At 49.1% G+C, this 19,210-nt stretch overlaps 1 protein-coding gene across 1 annotated transcript in view; it reads left to right on the top strand.

Moving 5' to 3' along the window:
- The window catches only part of LOC144146394 (high affinity cAMP-specific and IBMX-insensitive 3',5'-cyclic phosphodiesterase 8B-like), a 59,660-nt gene that overhangs the window by 15,255 nt on the left and 25,195 nt on the right, over positions 1-19,210 (top strand). Inside the window, exons 4-9 of the mRNA XM_077678349.1 lie at positions 3,266-3,325; positions 10,619-10,676; positions 12,428-12,595; positions 14,377-14,606; positions 15,265-15,335; positions 17,668-17,748. Of these exons, the coding sequence (XP_077534475.1) occupies positions 3,266-3,325; positions 10,619-10,676; positions 12,428-12,595; positions 14,377-14,606; positions 15,265-15,335; positions 17,668-17,748 (668 nt within the window). The remainder of the gene's footprint in view (positions 1-3,265; positions 3,326-10,618; positions 10,677-12,427; positions 12,596-14,376; positions 14,607-15,264; positions 15,336-17,667; positions 17,749-19,210) is intronic.

The raw sequence follows: 19,210 nt of genomic DNA, 5'->3' as shown, positions 1-19,210 counted from the left end.
TTTTTTAAATATACGGAAGAAAGAAAGAAAGAAGAACACGCGCCCAGAGTGGGGACTGAACCCACACCTTTCGATTAGATCTCGAATGCCTTCGAAGGCATTCGAAATTTGGAAAGACAGAAAGAAAGCGGAGAAAAAATGCCCGCCGGGTGGTATCCGAACCCACGACCTCCATAATACGCGTCTGGTGCGATGACTACTACGCTACCGGCGGGGCTAATTTCCCCTCCACTTTCTGGGGTATTTATGTTAGGGTATTTTTGTTGCCTGAGCTTGGGGGTGGTATCCAGCGCCACTCGAACTATCCGGGGGGAAGTGGACTTTCTTTTTAACCCCCGGGCCGTGACTCGAGTGTCTACCACATGTCGAGAGTGGTCGACCAGCGTTAAACCCTCTTAAGCTCCCTATGGCACCAAGGTTGCCAGAACCGAGGCCCTCGCTATACATGTAGCGAATCAGATTGGGAAATGAGGGGCTCGTTGAATTAAGACAGAAATGAAGTGTTTGCAGTCAAGAAAACCTCGGACAGCAAGGGGGAGAATGTGGTAGGTCATTGAAACACATAAGGAATTTGGAAAGACAGAAAGAAAGTGGAGGAAAAATGCCCGACGGTAGCGTAGTGGTCATCGCACGAGACCAGTATTCTGGAGGTCGTGGGTTCGGATCCCACCCGGCGGGCATTTCTTCTTCACTTTTTTTCTCCACTCCAGCAAGCCGCCTGTAAGGGGTGCACACTTGCACACAGGGTCTTCTTGTGGGGAAGAAGCCTTTAGTACTAAAGTACGTTATACTTATCGTTGTTCGTTTTCGGATTTTATATTTTAGCACGAAAGTGTCTTATGCCGGGGTAGAGCAGGATTTCACTGACGTTATACCGTCACGAAAATGACGCCAGTACACCTTTACCAAAGCGACGCGTCGGCAGGACGTCGTTCGCCAAGCACACCCACAAGACAGTCGCCGACCCACAAATCATACTCATTTCGCTGCAGATTTCGCTGCACATGTCCTTTTCGTGTTCTACTGATTCGTATGACAAAGGAATCAACCACAGTTTTTTTTTTTTACTTTCACTTTACCCCCGTGATCGTCGTCATAGTCCAAGAAGGTTGCCCTTTTTGCAGTGGGTTTCGAGGTGGACTACAGACGCCATCACTAAGACATGGAAAGCTTCGCGTTAAGGTGGGAGCGGAAACTAACCGCAGCCGACCATTGTTTTCCTTTTCGCGTCGCTCGCGGGAACTAAACTCTGGTGCTAGTGCCCCTGCATCGAGATGCTTGTAAATGAACTTCTTATGGCGGCCGGAATCACGCCTTAGTACCATTACAAAGATTGAAAAATTAATTGCACATAAAGAAAGAGAAGGGATACCACGCTAACGTTCAACTAGTTTTAAGTGCGGAGCGCTTTAGGGGCCCGGATTGTTTTCGCACCTCACCCGGCGTCATTCACCCAGAACAGAGGCTTAGAAAAGATCACCGCTTTCCCCTGGTCGGGATCGAACGTGGGTCCCTCGCGTTACAAAGCCTATGTCAATCCCACTGAGCCACAGAGACACGCGTTCCTTGTATGCGAAGTGTTGGGGGTGATTTTTGCGCTGCGCCGTTGCCACGGAGGCTGCCGTTGCTATGGAGATTGTCGCAAATAAGTACACGATAATGTAACATGAGTAAAAATTTCCCCGCATTTCCCCGAGGGGAAGAATGTGAAAGTGCGAATGCATGAGTTGAATTTGCGCGGTTCGGTAATGTTCGCGAAAGAGAGATCACACACACAACTACAAAGAAACAAAGATGCATTTATTCACAGACACCTATTTGTGTTGTCGTTGTACTTGATTGCTAGAGCGGATCTCAGCTTTGAAATTTCGTGTCAGTACTCCTTTAAGCGGGTGCATTAGCCCTTCTCACGCCCGATTCCTGGCCAATCCCCCACGTGGGTATGTGCCATGTCAGCGGCCACGCAGCGCGCGCCCATCTCCCCCCGTTGCCAAGGAAGACGAGGAGATTCCTGGCCAATCCCCCACGTGGGTATGTGCCATGTCAGCGGCCAGGCAGCGCGCGCCCATCTCCCCCCGTTGCCAAGGAAGACGAGGAGCGCGCGCACCCGCAGCTGTTGCTATGTGGACGGACGGCGGTCGCCGGAATTCAGGGTCGCTTGTAAAGTGCACACTTAAAAAAATCTACCACCCCTTCGTCTATAACGAAGACGATGGTTAAACGTGAAGCTTTCTAGTGATGGATTCCTTCGTTGGTCAATCCCACACTGCGAGTATGTGCTACTCTGAAGGAACGCCCCACTTTTCTAGAATACCCACAGCAACTCTCAGGTGTGCGCCCATAGGCCTAACGTTTGGGTTTGGGGTCTACGGCTCGAATCGGTACCTGCTGCTTGGCGTACTCGCGTCGACCGTGTCAAAATGAAGCAATAGGATAGACGCCGAGTACATAACGCGAGGAACCCCGAATCGATTCTGGCCACAGGAAGCGTTTCTTTCTTTTACTTCACGCACGATAATTCATAATCAACGTCAGAGAACGTTGGCATTCCTGCAGTGCGTATTAGCGTAAAACGGCATCAGTGAGGGCACTAAAGCTCAGCTTCAAAATAATTGACACATTAATTACCCCAGATTAATGAAAACCAAACCCAGTGTCTTTTGCTAGGCTTTTTCAGGGCTGCTGCGCCATCTCTTACTATTTCGGTATCAACGCAATGCTGATACTGAAACCAGTATAGAGAAGGCTTCACAATTCCTCTGGCGAATCGGATTCGCTGCTCCGCAGTTGACAGCTTTCACGTCGAGTGGAACTGCTTTAATTTTTTATCATGTCCGCACTCTCACCGACGATGCCGACGTGTTTAGGCCATGTGAAGAATTGTCGACTCCTTGCCTGTTAGACTCAGGGATGAAACACTCACGCAATCACTTTTCTACCAATAAAATGTGCCTTAATTATATCTCTAACATTCTGCTATTTGCGTCTCGCTCGGACCGCACATGACTGAAACAATGGCACGCAGCCGCAGTCGTGGCATTCAGTCGTGGTAGGCATCGTCCGCCTTGGCTGTCGTCTTAATTAACGACCGGTAAGAGGAGACACAGACTAGGAGCTAGCAGCCACTGGAAAGGTCATTTGTCTGTTCACGGCTGCATTACAACTGTTACTTTAGCCATGTAAAGCTTCGCTTTAAAAAGAGCTTTTGCGCAGTTTCTAGTGCCGGTTTCCAACTGTACCCGCCTCGTGTGCCTTGCTCCCACAGAACCCTGCGAGGATTCCGGGGCAGCCAGTTCTCGTGCTTCGTCGCTGTCGTGAAAAAAGCGTGAGTACAACCACATTATCTCCAGTGAGCAGTGCTCCAATCGTCACAATGCAAACGAAGGCACGATGGACGACGGAATGTCACCTCCCTTCTTTTTTCTGCATTGTGAACATTTCTTTCAATGCAGTACCAACCAGAGACGTAAGCGGCTGAAAAGAGCATTTAAAATTTCTGAGGAAAAATAACGCCCATCTTCCCGCGAGGGAACCCTGGTGTGATGCGACGCATCGGGGGGTTCAATTGGTGTTTCCGTTGGGTTGATTCTCTAAATCGGGTGAAACGTGTTGTGACGCGAAGTCGAACGAGAGCGAGCGCTAGCTGAACCACCGCAGCGCGCTACCCGCTTTATAATCACAGCGCTTGAAGGAGAGGAGACAGCGGAGGAGAGTCGCGCATGTGCGCACTTGCGCGACGGGAGCGGAGCAAAGCGAGCGAAGCGCGCGCACGCAGCTGTTGTTTATGATAATGAGACGGAGTGAGAGTGTTGCGCACAGCTGTCGGAGAGAAGAGCGGAGGAGAGTCGCGCATGCGCAGGTGGCGTGCGGACGCCGCCGACGCCGACGCAGGAGGGACATGCCTCAGAGCAAGAGATGCGTCGCATCTAAAAAACCGTTTTTGTTGAACCAAGATCAAATTTAAAAAAAAAAACACGAAAGTAGCTTCCCTGCGGAATTTTGTGGTAATGCGACTCTCGCTGGACGTAGGTAATTCCCGTCCAACATAACAGAATACAGAGCCTACAAAAAAAATTTCCACAAGAAAGGAATCTGCGAGTCATCCAAGCACTTCGATCCGTCCATGTAGCGGCAAGGAATTTTATTTAACTAACCTCCGAGTCCCTCGTCTGTCGCGCACAGCATATTCCTCATTTTTTCTTTGGCATGTGAAGATAACTGATTGTGGCTTCGCAATATGCTCGCGGGAGATCTCGTCCAAAAACTTTTGTATACGTGAAATGTCCTGAAGGCTTTGTCCGCTACGCAGCTTAGCATTGATGCGCCAAATGAAAATTAATCGGACACGTGTTGATGCAAATGTCTTGACTCTTTGATGCGAAATCTATGTGTGGTGGGAATTGGTCCTGGATTCTGAAAGCGGAAGCTCTGCTGGTGCTTTTGCGATGCAGGTATATAGCAATTATGTTTTTTTTTTAATCTTAACGAAATGAACGTGCAAGGGTTTTTGACAGCTCCGTGCGCAATCGTCTTTCTTGTATGTTTATTTTTTTATTTTTCCGAAATAAACTGGGAAAAAGCTTGTTATTTTTCACGACCTTCAACATCGCACGAAAGTTTTCATCCCCAGTACCAACTAGCCCAAACTTTAACTTTCGTAGCCCATATGCATTGCTCCGGCGCGTTAAACTTCCAAATTTGAAGCAATTAAAGTTTGTGGCATAGAGAACAGCTTTCCGACATTACTTACACGCATTCTCGCAACTTAACAGCACTGTGACGTTACGTTACGCCAAAGTGACGTCACGATAATGATTGATTGATTGATTGATTGATTGATTGATTGATTGATTGATTGATTGATTGATTGATTGTAGGGTTTAACGCGCCCACGCAACGCAGGGGATGAGGCGCGCCTAGTGGAGGGCTCCGGATTAATTTTGACCACGAGGGAATCTTTACCGTGCGCCGAAATCTCGTACACACGAGCATTTTTGCTTTTCGCCTCCATCAGAAAAGCGACCGCCGCGGCCGGGAATCGAACCCGCGTCCTCGTGCCTTGCAGCACAACGCCTTAGCCACTGGCCACCGCGGCGGGCACGCCACGATAGTGGTCTGATGTGCATGGCGGTGGCGTGCCCGATGGTGCTGCCCTTTCCTTGTAAAAGCGCGGCCTTTTAACCCGAAAGTGATTTATTTCCGGATCCACGATGATTTCGCTGACGTCATATCCGTCACGGAAGTGACGCCAGTACAGTGAAGCAGGCGGCCTGTAAAGGGTGCACCCCTGCACAGCACAAAGGGTCTTCTTGCGGGGAAGCAACCTTTAGTACTAAAGAGTACGTTATTCTTAGGGTTGTTCGCTTTCGGGTTTTATATATCAACACGAAAGCGTTTTCGGCCGCGATACCCCCAGATTTCACTGACGCCGTATCCGTCACGGAAATGACGCCAGTACGCCTTTACCGAGGCGACCCATCAGCAGGACGTCGCCCGCCAAGTACACCCACAAGACAGCCGCCGACCCGCAAATCATGCTCAGCTGCAGACTTCGCTGCACATTTCACATTCGCGTTTGACTGATTCCTATGACAGAGGAATCAACCACAGTTTTTATTTTTTGAACTTAGTAGTCAGTGGCGGTACAAATGGGTCGGATTAGGTAAGCGCAGCAAACCGCATTCAGTCAAACAGATATTTGCTGCAAACATGATCTCCTTTTATTTTGGGGGCTCGGGCTTTCGGCGTCTCATGCCGTCGTATTCTAATGTGGTCACGGTACTAAAACACCGGGACACTCGTTTTTTAACGACTCGCGCTACAGCGTAACGCGCCCTAAAAGTGTATAATGGAAAAAAACCGGTACTAAATAAACTAACATGATTTAAAGATTTGTGCGCTCCCTGCCCGCTTCAGCAATCTTCAAGCACCAGCAGAAGCTGTTTGCAGACGGGCTATAATTTGTGTTGCACTCAAATACCCACCGGCTCTTGACGCTAGGCCTGATCGGGCATAATCGGTAGAAGCAAGAAAAGGCATTCTTACCTGGTGCCGGTGCCTCGTTGATCACGAAGGCCGAACCTCAGACAGGATGACCTCGGGCGTAGCATCGTAGGCGTCGTATTTCTACGCGAGAGCTTGCGCCGCAAGGTCACTGTACCAATGGGATCGGAGAGCGCGTGCTTCTGGTTGATTTTTTCTTGTTTGCTCGTCGCGTACGAGAAAAGAACCCGCCGCGGTGGCTCAGTGGCTAAGGCGTTGCGCTGCTGAGAACGAGGTCGGGGGTCCGATTCCCGGCCGCGGCGGCCGCTTTTCTGATGGAGGCGTAAAGCAAAAACGCCCGTGTGTACGATATTTCGGCACACGATAAAGATCAGGTCGTCAAAATTAATCCGGAGCCTCCACTGCGGCGCGCCTCATCGCCTGCGTTGCGTCGGCGCGTTAAACCCCACAATCGAATCGAATTGCATACGAGAAAAGAGGAGGAGTCGCAGTGCTGCGCGGGTGCGCACACAATTGTGTACATACCTGCGCAGCACTGTGACTCAATCTTTTTTTGCATCCCTCGACGCGTTCATGCTCTAACCTTACAACATTTTTGGTGGGTGATTTTAATTGTGTTACCGACCCTTAGCATGATGTGCGGGGACGTAGGCAAGGTCGATCCTATAGCGGTGCCCGGGAGTCAAAGAACCTGATTGGTCAATTCCATCTCTCCGATGTGTGGGTGCAGCTCCACGGCGACAGGTTTGTCGCTACTTGGGAAAGGGGACAATCTGGCAGTCGGCTAGATAAGTTTTATTTTCCACCCGAGTTGAGCTGCTACGTGGAATGCTGTGCCGCTCTCTCCTTTCCAACGGGGGCTCGTCGCGTGTCTTGGCAACTGTGCGCTCCGCCACCAGATGTGGCGAATGGACGAGTGTGTTCTAACCGACAGGGACAGTTCAGCAGCCCTAAATGCTTCGTTGACTGCTCTGTGCGAGTTCAGTTCTCTGCCTTGGGATGAGTTGAAGGACCACTGGCGCGTGCTTTTAGTAAAGGAGGGTCGTGCGAGCAAGGCGCGCACCACGGCCGCGTTTAACGACACGTTGCGGAGGCTTCGCATCGTACAGAGAGTGGGTACCTTAACCTTCGCGATGCGGGACTATGTCAACCTGCTGAAAATGCACCATGAGTCCGTCTTACGAGTGGCGAGCCGTGCGCAGACCTTGGGCAGACCCGTCTCGGACCCCTCAGTACTCAGGCATATTAGCTGGCTCGCTTGGCAAGGGTGGGTTAGCTACTGTACCAGAGATTATACACTCGCTGACGGGTCGGTTAGCACGAGAGCTGAAGATATAGCCAAGGTCTTCATGGGACATTTCGCCACCCTTTCCTCGACTGAGAACGCGTCGTGGGGGTGCAGGGGATTTTGAGGATAAGCTTAGTGCGTTTTGTGGGGCGCTGCCGTGTGCGCCAGATCACCTTGTTGATTCGCTGTGTGCTTCGGTGAATGCTGACGAGCTCTGCGAGTGTGTCAAAAAATTGAATGGTGCATCGGCGCCTGGGCCTGACGCGATTCCTGCTGCGTTTTACAAGAGGTTTTTCCCGGCCATTCAGGGTGCGCTCCTCGGCATGGTGAACTGCGTTCTTCAGCATGGAGTAAGGCCAGAATCCCTCCAAGAGGGTCGCGTAATATTGATTGCGAAGCCAAGCCACGAGGGGATCCTACGCAGCCCCAAGCGTATCGACCAATCACACTCCTCGACCCTGACTATAGTAAAATGGATGCTACGATCTTATAAGATCGTAGCATCCATTTTGTCCAGACGCAGCAGTGCCGTTTTGCCCGATATTATCAGCCAAGCGCAAACGTGCAGCGTGCCAGATCGCAGGATTTTCTAGTACCTGGCATTGACGCGCGATTTATTCAGCTATGCGACGAAGATTGGCACCTCTGGATGCTTCTTCTCCCTAGATCAAGCGAAAGCCTTCGACAGAGTGGAACATCGGTATTTGGCAGGAGTTTTGCGTCAGTACGGCTTTCCGCTAGACTTTGTAACAATGCTTGAGCCGCTCTACTCAAACGTGAGCGTTGTACTCCTTGTCAACGGACTATTAAGTAGTCCGTTGTCTGTCACCCGTGGGATAAGGCGGGGCTGCTCCTTGTCGCCTCTGCTTTTTGTCATTTGTCTAGACCCGCTGCTCCGCCGTATCGATGGAAATACCGCCATTCGCGGCTTCCCGTTGCCAGGCATAGGCCAAGTCAGGGTGTCTGCGTATGCGGACGATGTGTCCCTGTCCATTCCGGACGAGGACAGCTACCAAGCGTTTATGCGGCTATTTTATGAGTACGGTGAGCTGTCTGGAGCTCGACTGAACAGGAGCAAAAGTATGGCGGTGCGCTTCAGCACATTTGCATCTGGCCTGGGCGGCGACGTAGAATGGGTTACGGGTGTTCGAGTACTTGGTGTGGTTTTCCATTCCTCGTGTGAAGTGGCGCGTAGTACGTGGACGTGGCTCCTCGCGACAGGAGAGCAGCGTCTTGGGGTTGCATCAAAGTTCATACTTTCCCTCGCAGAGCGAAGCTACATAATTAAGTTGCCCGTCTCGGCGGCGCTATTTTATGTAGCACGCGTAGCGAAACCGCCGCGCCATTTTACCCGTCAGCTCGCCACGAAGTTTAGGTCGTTCTTTTGGGCGGGCAAGACAGAAACAATGTCGCGTGCCCTCTTGAGACTGGCCAAGTCAATGGGTGGTTTCAGCCTGGCTTGCTTGCAATCCATGTATAGCGTGCTGGTTGTACGCGCAGTGTTCCACCTTGTGGACTCAACTGAATACCCAGAGAGGGCGCTGCTGCAGTACTTTCTGGGAACTTCCCGCTCAATGTTTTATGACGAACACATTGCCTGTCCCTCTTTTGAGCAGTCACCGCCATTTTATGCCTGTGTTGTCAAAACACTGAGAAACGTCCAGTGTACCTTGCCAGGCTTAAATTTTAGAAAAAGTACGGCAAGCGAATTGTGCGAAAAATTGGCAATATACCAGTTTGATGATCAGCTTATAGCAAGGTCACGCGGCATCCGTTGGCATGAGCTGACTTCGGCGGCACTTCCGTCTGATGTTCGGGATTTCGGATGGTTGCGTGGCTGGGCAGTTCTTCCAACGTGTGACCGTCTGGCGAGGTTCGGCGTGGTGCGTCCGTCAAGGTGCCCGCACTGCGAGCGGGCACACTGAAACATTGGAACATGCCTTGTTTCAGTGTCGTGTAGCGGTAATGTTTTAGACTATGTTAAGCAGATTGTTCGGTCTTACACTTAGAATGAGCACACGTTCAATTGAAGTGTTGGTGAACTTCCTGATGTGTGCAGGTGCTTTTGTATTGTGGCGAAATTGTACATGGTGCCGCGTGCGTTCGCGCCCGACCGCAATGGGCGATGTTTCCAGTGCTTTGGCGTGTGCGGTCGTTCCTTCTGAGTCACTTAGAAAATGAGTTGGCAGCTCTAGGTGAAGAAGCCTTCCTGTTACACTGGTCCACGCGCTTCCTAGTGGTCGGGAACAACATCCTGAGCATCACTATTGCACCGTATTAAGTTTCACCTAGTTTCTGAACTCTTTCTGTGAACCCCTGTGAACGTTTTGTGTACTGATTTTTTGGAGTAGCTTGTTTCACCACCACAGACATTTTTCGCGTAAAGTGTTGACTGCCCGGAGTACTTGGAAACTGATTGGTCGCTGCGCTCTGATGTGTGGTTTTGTAACAGTCTCTTTTCACCCACGCCTCCAGAGCAGGCGTTGCACTGCGCTCGAGTTGACCCCGGCCACTACCCCAAACGAGGAAAGATGGGGCATGCAAAGTGCTTAAAGGAGCCATGAAGACAAAATACAAGTTGGGTTTATTAGAAAGACTGCTTAGTCCCGATAACAATGATGCCAATATCATCGCAATCTTCGAACAAATAACGGAGATATCGAAGAAAACGTGCGCAGCAGTAGCGACCCCCTAGCCAATTTCCCGCAACTTTTCTATGACGTCACGGAACCTTTTTTGTGCGATTGGCGGCCGCCTAACTGACCTGTCGCGACGACACATGACTGGACGTCTGTAATGGGGCCTCTAGTTCCATTTGGCCGCATCACTTGAATGCTAATGTGCAGTTAACGCACTGAAAATTATTTTTTATTGTTGGCCCGTATGACGTCATTCTTGCTCATAACACGTCACCGTGGCGCAAAATTTGAAAGTTTTTAAATACTTCTAGCTTTTTTTTTTTCGTTAAAAAACATCTTTTGTGGCTGTAATGGAGCTGAGTGAGATACTGAATCCTAGTTCTTTCAAATTACACCAAGTTGTATTTTCTCTTCATGGCTCCTTTAAGTCTGATTCAACGCAAGAGAGGGCACCACCGCCTCAGAAAGCGCGCGATTCCTTCTCTCACCGTCGCTTCTCCGGTGCCCAATCAGCGCACGCCGTGTGGCGAGAGCGAGACAATTTTTGAAAACACCGATACACTGCAGGCTTCGCTTCTCCCCAGGTTTCACGTTAGTGGAGATGGCCCAGGATTTCATTACGAGCTCTAGCGCACCGCAGTAAAACTGTGTTACCCACCTCTTCTGCTCTGAATATCCCTCATCGCAGGTTGGCCGAAAAGGAGGACGGGGCTGTCATTCCACTGCTGAAGTGCGGCTACAACAGGGTAAGTGCAACGGTAGCTTAATCTTGATCATTTTAGGGTTTAGGGAGCGCAAAAAAAAAAAAATCGGCCGCGTATTTGCTGCCTTCGCTGCAAATGCCGTCAAAAGATGAGTCTTCTGCCTCCCCTGCCATATAACTGCTTCTCCGTATCACTTCTCTATATCTTAATTGAATGTACAGGATTTGAGGACGCGAGACGCCGACACTTTTTTGATATTCTTACGCGAGACGCCGACACTTTTTTGATATTTTTAGATATGCTATACCGCTACACCCACCGCTATTCCTTTCAGCCCTGATTTTTTCATTTCAAGCAAAACAATGTATTCTGTGTGTTTTCCTAAAGTTTAGGTTCCCATAAGCCCACAAACAAAAAATAGAGCTTAAAGTGCATATGTTACCATAATAATTAAGGAGGCAATTAATTAGGACAACCGGCAGTTCAAAATTTTGTGTTGCACAGAGAAATCACTTTTGCATATTTTCCTAAAACTTATGACTACATGAACCTACAAACAAAAAATGAGCTCTTTATAAGTGCACGCAAATATAGATATGCAAGCTTGGGAAGAAAACTCAGACCCCCACTTTTTCAGCCTCAATGTCGCAATTTCGTCTTCAACGGAGCTTCTTCTTTTTTGTAGCATCAAGTTCCACTAAAATGAAACAACAGTGATATATATCGCAATATGCATCATTGAAGAACAATTCCCTAGAAAACTAGCAGTTTTGGTTTCGTTCTCTATGCGCTAGAGGAACGTTTAGGTAATGGCGTCAATTGACACCACCAGGGCCGAAAGGGCTATAGCGATGGGTGTAGACGTATAGCTAAATCGCTATAGCTAAAAATATATGTTTAGCAGATGAATTTGTTTCCCCAAAATCGGCTTCCAACTTGCTTTGGAGGTATTGAATTTTTAAAGCTTAGTACCGGGACATTTACATACATTTCTTGATAACACGTGGGGCATGTATAAGGCTTCTGGTTCTTTTTACGCCCTGTTATTGACGCCATAATTTCATCATGACCATTTTCACGTTTTAGGCTGAGGGCAATTCGCACCCCCATAACAATCTGTTTTTACCTTTCTCACAATCACAATTGTATTCTACTGACTGAAAGACCACTCACTTTGACCTGGCCTTCTTTGGCCTCGATGCGCTTGCCCCGTCAACACATACATATTACCAGACAGACAGACAGATCTGTGAAATCTCCGGCTGGGTATGCGTAAGTCATCATCATCATAAAGAACACCCGTGTAATTACAGTTATCCCATTTCTGGCAGGCGTGGCCCCGCTCTCGCTTCCGTCGTTGTTCCGCTACATTAACAATCCCCAGACGGTCAAAATTAATCGGGAGCCCTCCACTACTGCGCTTATCATCGCCCAGCTAGGTGCATTCAGTGCGTTAAACCCCCGAAATAAATAAAAAAGAATTATTTCTTGAGTTTATTTGTTTCGCGCTGTTTATTACTTTAATAATGTGCACGCCAGTAGTGTTGTGCAATGCCACAACCGGCATTGCTTAAATCAGAAACTGCTGCGCATATTAGACGGCTGTAATGTGCAAGGCTCGGTGGTGTGCCCAGCCGCATAAACGCAGCTGTTACCTACAACCCCTGCCATCAGCTACTTTCATTCGATATTGCTGGTTTGGACTAAAGCCGACGCTTTCGCGATGTACATCAAAGTTCAAGGAGAGTTCTGCGGCAACGTAGATTACGACCCTCAATCCCCTTTTCTCGCAGTGGTTCACGGAGACGTTTTCGCGTGGCGCGTGTCTGAACGAGATGATCGAGCTGGAGCACAATGACCTGATCACCCTGTGGAAGCTGAGGGCCTCCGAAGCGCTCTTCTCTGCCTTGCACTTTGCGCGTGACGGCGTCATCATCACCGGCACCCAGCATGACATACAGGTGGGCGCTTCTTCTGACCACGTTACCCGGCCGCAGGACCATTCCTCGAAGGGCAATTCGTTAACTGAAGCAATGTGTGAAGCCTCTTTCTTTGTGTCCCGCCTTGAACACTGTTTTTGTTTTTAGGGGACAATTCGTTGCAGGGTAACTCGAGTAGTACGACATTTCGTCGAGATGACTATTCGTCACCTGGACGAATGGGTTAAAAAAAACTGAGAACTGGGCCCGTTGGCACTGGTTCATTCCACTACGGCGCGAAAGAATAGACTGAAGCAAAGAAACAACACGTCACAGAGCACAGAATAATGACATGTTTTTACTGAGCAAGAAGCAATTTATAAGAAAGTCAATCTTTCGCGCCTGCGCACAATGAACGCCTCGTACTTCGAAAAAAAGGAAAAATTATGCAAACGTCATTCATCATGCTTCGACGCAAGTGCATTACGAGACATCGTTACTCCTCTTTTCCAAAAGCAAACAGAGCTGTCTCGCTGTTATCTGGGGTGGTCAGAACAGCGCGTACCGTACTGTAGCAGTGGGAAGCCTGTCTATCAACGACACAGAGATATAGACTGCTGAGCGAACAAAGAGGAGTGTCCGTGAAAAAAACGGCCGTGGGCGCCGAGCGTGCAGGGAACCGCGGTTACTGTACACTTCAATGAAGAGCGCCGAAGCTGCACAGGATGCACAGAGGACGAGATTACGGAGAGGTGGTTAGCGTACAGCCACGTTAAGGCCGGCGTGGCAATCGTCCTCGTGCTTGTTCAGGGTACGGACTCTGTCGACTTTATCGTCTCTCAGTTGTTTTAGAAGATGGGCGGGCCGACCGATGCCAATGCTTATCGTCGCGCTCGTCGAGCTAATCAACAGCGTAAACGACACCAAGCTCAACGCGCGTCCATTTACCCGAAGTGGTGGGTAAACTACGAGGGAAAGTGGCGCTGAAAGGGGACCATAAAGAAAGGAAAGAAGGAGTGCAAGAAGTAAATTAAAAATATAATAAAACACAAATAAACATAAACAATAACTAAAAGGAAGGAAAAAAGAAAGATAAACAAGGATAACCAGCGGTGCTACCCAGCTAGAGCGTCACAACTGATAATCATCTTAGTAAAGCAACCTTCCATTTTTTATATCGTTCTACATAACGACTGTGTCATATTATGGCGATCCAAGACGTACAGAACACCGAACTAGCAGACTGCTCAGAGCAAAGCTGGCGACAGCCTACGCTTCGTAGCTCAGTTAGGCAGCTAAACTTTTCTTTTCCAAGACAAGTGCTTCTCCGCACACTTCACGAGGCAGGCAGGCTACATTCAATACGCTCTTCTTCCAGCAAATGCGGTAGCGCCAATTCCTTGAGAGACCACAACAAATCATAGCACGCCCTATCTGCGCGAGGGTATTATAGCGATAGCTCTACTACGCCGTCTCTCAAGGTCAATCATTGTGTCGCAATGGCCTTGAGCTGCCGTAGAGCAAGTGTGGCAGGTGTGACACCACCCCACGCGATCTGCTGCGCTCGCTCGGAGCCTCGCCGTTTCTGTACCACGTGACCAGGCGAGAATTTAAGGGCTGCTTCGACAGCCCTTGGTTGCTCGGTCCCGCCACGAAGGCGCGTCGTAGCCGGAGCGCAAGTGTGGCAGGTGTGACCTAGCTTTCATGAAACATTGAGCGCAGATATAGTCAAACAGACGTTTCGCTCTTCATGGCTATCGTTTTGCGGGTGTTAAAGCTGCCCCGTTGTTCCATCTCCCTCGATCCCGTCCCGCTGCGTGCAGTTCATGAACCGGGCGGCGGAGAAGCTGGTGGGCCACTCGGTGGAGGATATGCTCGGTGCGGACGCCCAGGAGCTGCACCGCACGGACTCGCTCAAGTCGGACGTGGCCGCCAGCATCCAGGCGCAGCTCAAGAAGGGCAAGGAGTGGGAGGGCACGCTCTTCCACAGGAGGAGCTCCGGAGAGTGCATCCCCATGTGGAGCAGGATCGCCCCCGTGGAAATTCACACTGGGTACGCTACGTTAGCCCTTTGGGGAAGGCTTCCCGGAAGGGAAAATCTGGCGTCCACCTTAAATGCAGCTTTGCGGCTATACAAAGGAAAACTATACAACTTTTTCCGAAACTTCGCGGCTGCAAGAAATATAGTTCTTGCAATGGAATAAAAAAAGTGCTGTTGTTGAAAGGGGTTTAAGCCACGTTTGTCGAGCCATAGCTGGGTTCTCGCGCAGTGCAAGTGCACACATTTGCAACGTAAGACAAAACGCAGATGCTGCTCGATGCAGGCTCGACGGCGCAGTAAAAATCCTGTATCAATTTCAGGTGGCACCCTCACCCTTTCCTCATATCCCCTACTCTTTGGAAGTAACAGCGATTAGACTCTTTCACTCCGCAACCGCACGATGGGCTGGCTTGACCTTCGCAGAGCTTGAAGGTCATATAGACGGAACGAGGCGTTTTCCGGTTGTTTGCCTGGAGCAATGAGATTTTGCTTCTAAAATTTCTCCGATCCTGGATCAGGCAATATATTATTCAACTGCGAAGTTTCTTTACCAAAATGTATAGCTTTCGTTTCCAGCCAAGCTGAATTTCAGGTGAATCTGCTACGCTCCCCTGGCGCCCACTGGTTGACGGGCTCTCCCGAGTGATTATTTGTGCGTCTGTCTTCGTAGGGTTCCTGACCACGTGGTGTACATCAAGGAGTCTCCTTTCTTCATGGAGAAACCCTTCTCGCCTGATACTGGTGAGCTGCTTGATGTGCTTTGTCGCCTTGCTTGTGTGTTCGACGGCTTCTGCTGGTAGAGTTTTGATTCTGTAACGAGAAATGGAATAGGCACTTGCGAAGAACTGCGGCAATGGCTAGCAGCTTCTCTAAAAAAGAAATAAGAGCAGCTGCGAAGTTGCTACCGTTTGTTCCTAATAATTGCTTTGTACAACACTGACCAAGGCCTTAAATCATTGCTGACTAGCGCTTTAGAAACTTGACTCGTCGCTGTGGCTCGGTCGTTAAAGGAGCATTGACACCAATTTTCGGCGTTAATATTATTGCACAGTTCGCTTCCTTCACTCAACAGAATACCCTGGCTGAAATGTGAGCCGCCTGCGACGCGAAGAACATAGTTCAATTGGATCTCATTTATCGCGCCGACGGAGCAGCGCGCGGAGCGGCACTCAGCAAATGGACATCAGCGTGACATCACCCCGTGAAGCCAAAATAAGTGACGCGACAGCGCTCGTCAAAAACTCGTGACGTCACTTCACGCGCGCGGCCCCACGAGCGGCGAGCGGGCGCAACGCCCTCTCAAGCGGGAACCGGTGACGTCCGCACAAAGCGGTGAGGTCAGGCCGGGATTCCGTCATATGCGCCTTTCGGGATGAAAGCGTGGGAATTTGAAACAAACGATTTTCAGGCCGTTAAATGTAATTAACTATCGCGCGCTGAAGTATTTGAAGTGGTTTTTCAGGTTCGCCAGACCATTAAGCATCAATAAAACCAATAAAAGTGTAACAAAATTTTCGTATCAGTACTCCTTTAAGGCGTTGTGCTGGCCTGCTGAGTCCAAAGACGGAGTATCGTTGCTGGCTGCAATGGCCACTTTTTTTAGATGAATCCGAAAAGCGAGAGCGCCCGTTTGTCGAGATTTCGGCGCACGTTAATATCCCCAGGTGGTCTAACAATCTGGAGCCCTCCACTACGGCACGCCTCATACCCCAGGTGGAGCTTCGGCGCAGCTCCATAATCAGGATTTCTTTTGTTAATAGATACAGGCTTGTAGAGAGTAGAGAGGTCTTAGCGTAGTTCGACTATATCTTATGTCCGTGGAGTTTAAAATGGGCGAAGGTGTATCGCTCTAAGCAAGCAAAAATATTTTTGTACTCTGCGATTTCTGTATAGTTTCAATTTCAGAGTAAAAAAAGCACCTTTTTTTGCTATACCAGCATCCGCGTCCACGGAGGAAATTGTAGCATGTATTTGTGGTCATTCAAGAACAAACGAAGGAACGTGCGTGGTGTTACAACATTTAAAGCCTCTCTATCACGTGCGCGGCCGGCGGTATGTAGCAGTATGAAGCGGCTTTGGACTGAGGATCTTTGACTCTATAAAAATACCGCTGCACAATAAGGGCGTATTGAAAATTTCGCGTATTGAATGGCGTATTTATTTAAAACTCTTGCGTATTTGTGTTTCACCTCAAATATATATACTCAATATTTTATTTTCGCTGAACAATGTTGACAAGCAGGTCGCGGGTTCGATTCCCGGCCGCGGCGGCCGCTTTTCTGATGGAGGCGAAAAGCAAAAACGCCCGTGTGTACGAGATTTCGGCGCATGTTAAAGATCCCCAGGTGGTCAAAATTAATCCGGAGCCCTCCACTACGGCGCGCCTCATCGCCTGCGTTGCGTCGGCGCGTTAAACCCTACAGTCAATCAATCAATGTTGACAAGCACTAAGAATGCTACCAGAATTGGAAGAAGAGGAAGAAACTTTATTTGCAGTGCGCAATTAAGGGGTGGGTGCTCTGGGCGCAGCCGAGTGGTAGCTTTTGCAGCACCTTCCACCGGGGGTTTTCTGGAAGAGGGGAAGGGGGTGGAAATGTTTTGTCTATATAAACGTCTCAATTATTTAAAGCAAATTATTTCATCTTTCGTCCGGACGGCTGAATAGACAAACGGAAGGATGGATGAACGGACGTTTGGCAGGCAGCCTGGAAGGTGGGGGGGAGGGGGAGCAGGTGGGTAGACAGACGGACAGACAGGGGGCAGCAGGCAGACAGGCTACAATTTTTGTGTTTAAGTGTAGCCCCTGGAAGGCTTCACCTTACAAATATGGAAGGCTCTCCAAAATATGCTTCGTGAATGAGGCTTCACAAAACCAGGCTTTTGAAATTTTGAGTGAAACCGGGAAAAAAAAGTAGAGTAATTGTACTTTCACACTACAGAAAAGTAGACGGCAGCCTTGCCAGGGTAAGCCTTGTTCGAGCACGCGAAAAAAGAGACAGTAGGCTCGCTCTTTAACCTGGCAATAGCGCCACTCTTTCTAGAGCGACCTTCTTTTTTTCGTTCACGTTTTTAGATTTGCTCGCCTTTACGCGCAACCCGAGCATGCGAAGCTCCCGGAAAGCGTCGTGTGATGTCCGCTCCTTGTGCAGCGATGGTGAGTACGTGGCGCCCTCTATGCCGTTCCCCTCGCACGCATTGCCTTCTTTTGCCCCCGATCTCCAAAGCGAGAATTCCCCAGCTGTTACGCTGACTTTACAAATCTTTGGCACTATTTCGGCATTTCTTTATGTGTATGTTGAACGTTTTTTGGGGGATTTCGGTTTTTAAGGGATGTATTTTCTGATTTTGTCAGACTTTTAGTGGAACTTCTTTCTATTTTTCATTTCTTGTTTTTTAGAATTATCTTCAACGAATTATCGGCACTCACGTTATTAGGCAGTTTTAGCATATCTGTACCGTGTTTGCTTTACCGTTTACCGTCTGAGTGCGCAGCGCGAGAGTTACCGCTAACGGTAACTTACCGGCACAGGCTTCACCGTCGCCAGCGGCTTCCGGCAACACGGTAAACGGTAACGCAAACACTGTAACGATATGCTAAAACTGCCTTTTATAATGACTACTGGCGTTTTTGGCCAAATCCGCATTCTTGTTAATGCAAGGCGCTATGGGGTTTTTCACCACTATTTGCGGTTTCTTATCGGTATTTTTGCGAACATTTCAATTACTTTTCTTATTTTTTCCCCTTATAAAATTCTGGTCGATCAATTATGTCCATTATTGTTATTATAACCATTACATTTGTTTTCTTGCCACTTCTACATTTTTGTAGAAATGTCAGGTGTACACGGTTTTTGTCGTTCTCGCCGTTTTTAATTACACTTTCGGACGTGTTTTTGCGGGTTTTTTTGTTTATTCTTGGTTTTTGGATGGAGATCTATACGACGCATATTTTTCCTTTTGTCAGGTAATATTAGTGCGCAGCACCTTGACGCTTGATACTGTAGTTTGACGGCGGCGTCTTCGTCGTTACCGAGCGAACGAAGGGAGAACCGAAGACCGAAAGAAAATGGAGGAGTGTGGAGAAAGTGTGAGGGGGAGGGTGGTACGCAGAAGCGCTGCGAGACGCTCGTTGGCTACGCATGGCGAAAGTATACGGGGGAGGCAGTAAGACATGCTGGGCGGTACCGACGCGGTGCGAGATGATGCGATAGCTGCGCGTGCCAATGTGCGCTCGAAGATGAGACGCAGTTTGCTGTGTCTACGCAAGACGCAGATTGCGATCACTTCCTGAGACGCAGTTCACGCGGTCGACACAGAGGCTTACTATCGATGATGTTTAGGCGGGAGGTTCAAACACGATTTGCAACAACATCCTCGGTTGCAGCGACGCTCTGCGAGATAACGGCAGAGTATCGCGTGCGGCCGTGCATTCGCTGGTCACGCGATCAATTCTAGAGACGCAGCAGCCATGAGCCGTGACCAAGAAGACTGTAATTCACGCTGCGCACAAATTTCGCATTAGGGAGTATAGTAATCGGCAGCCATTTTAAATGTTTTTATTTTGCTTATTTTGTCTTTAAAAATTCTGCTCGAGCAATTATCTTCATTTACGTTAT

Source organism: Haemaphysalis longicornis, unplaced genomic scaffold (genome assembly GCF_048455015.1).
Source record: "Haemaphysalis longicornis isolate Haplotype H1 unplaced genomic scaffold, Haemaphysalis longicornis Haplotype H1 scaffold_7, whole genome shotgun sequence".
NCBI lineage: Eukaryota > Metazoa > Arthropoda > Arachnida > Ixodida > Ixodidae > Haemaphysalis > Haemaphysalis longicornis.
Note: the sequence above shows the minus strand (reverse complement) of the source record. Positions and strands in the feature narration are given on the sequence as shown.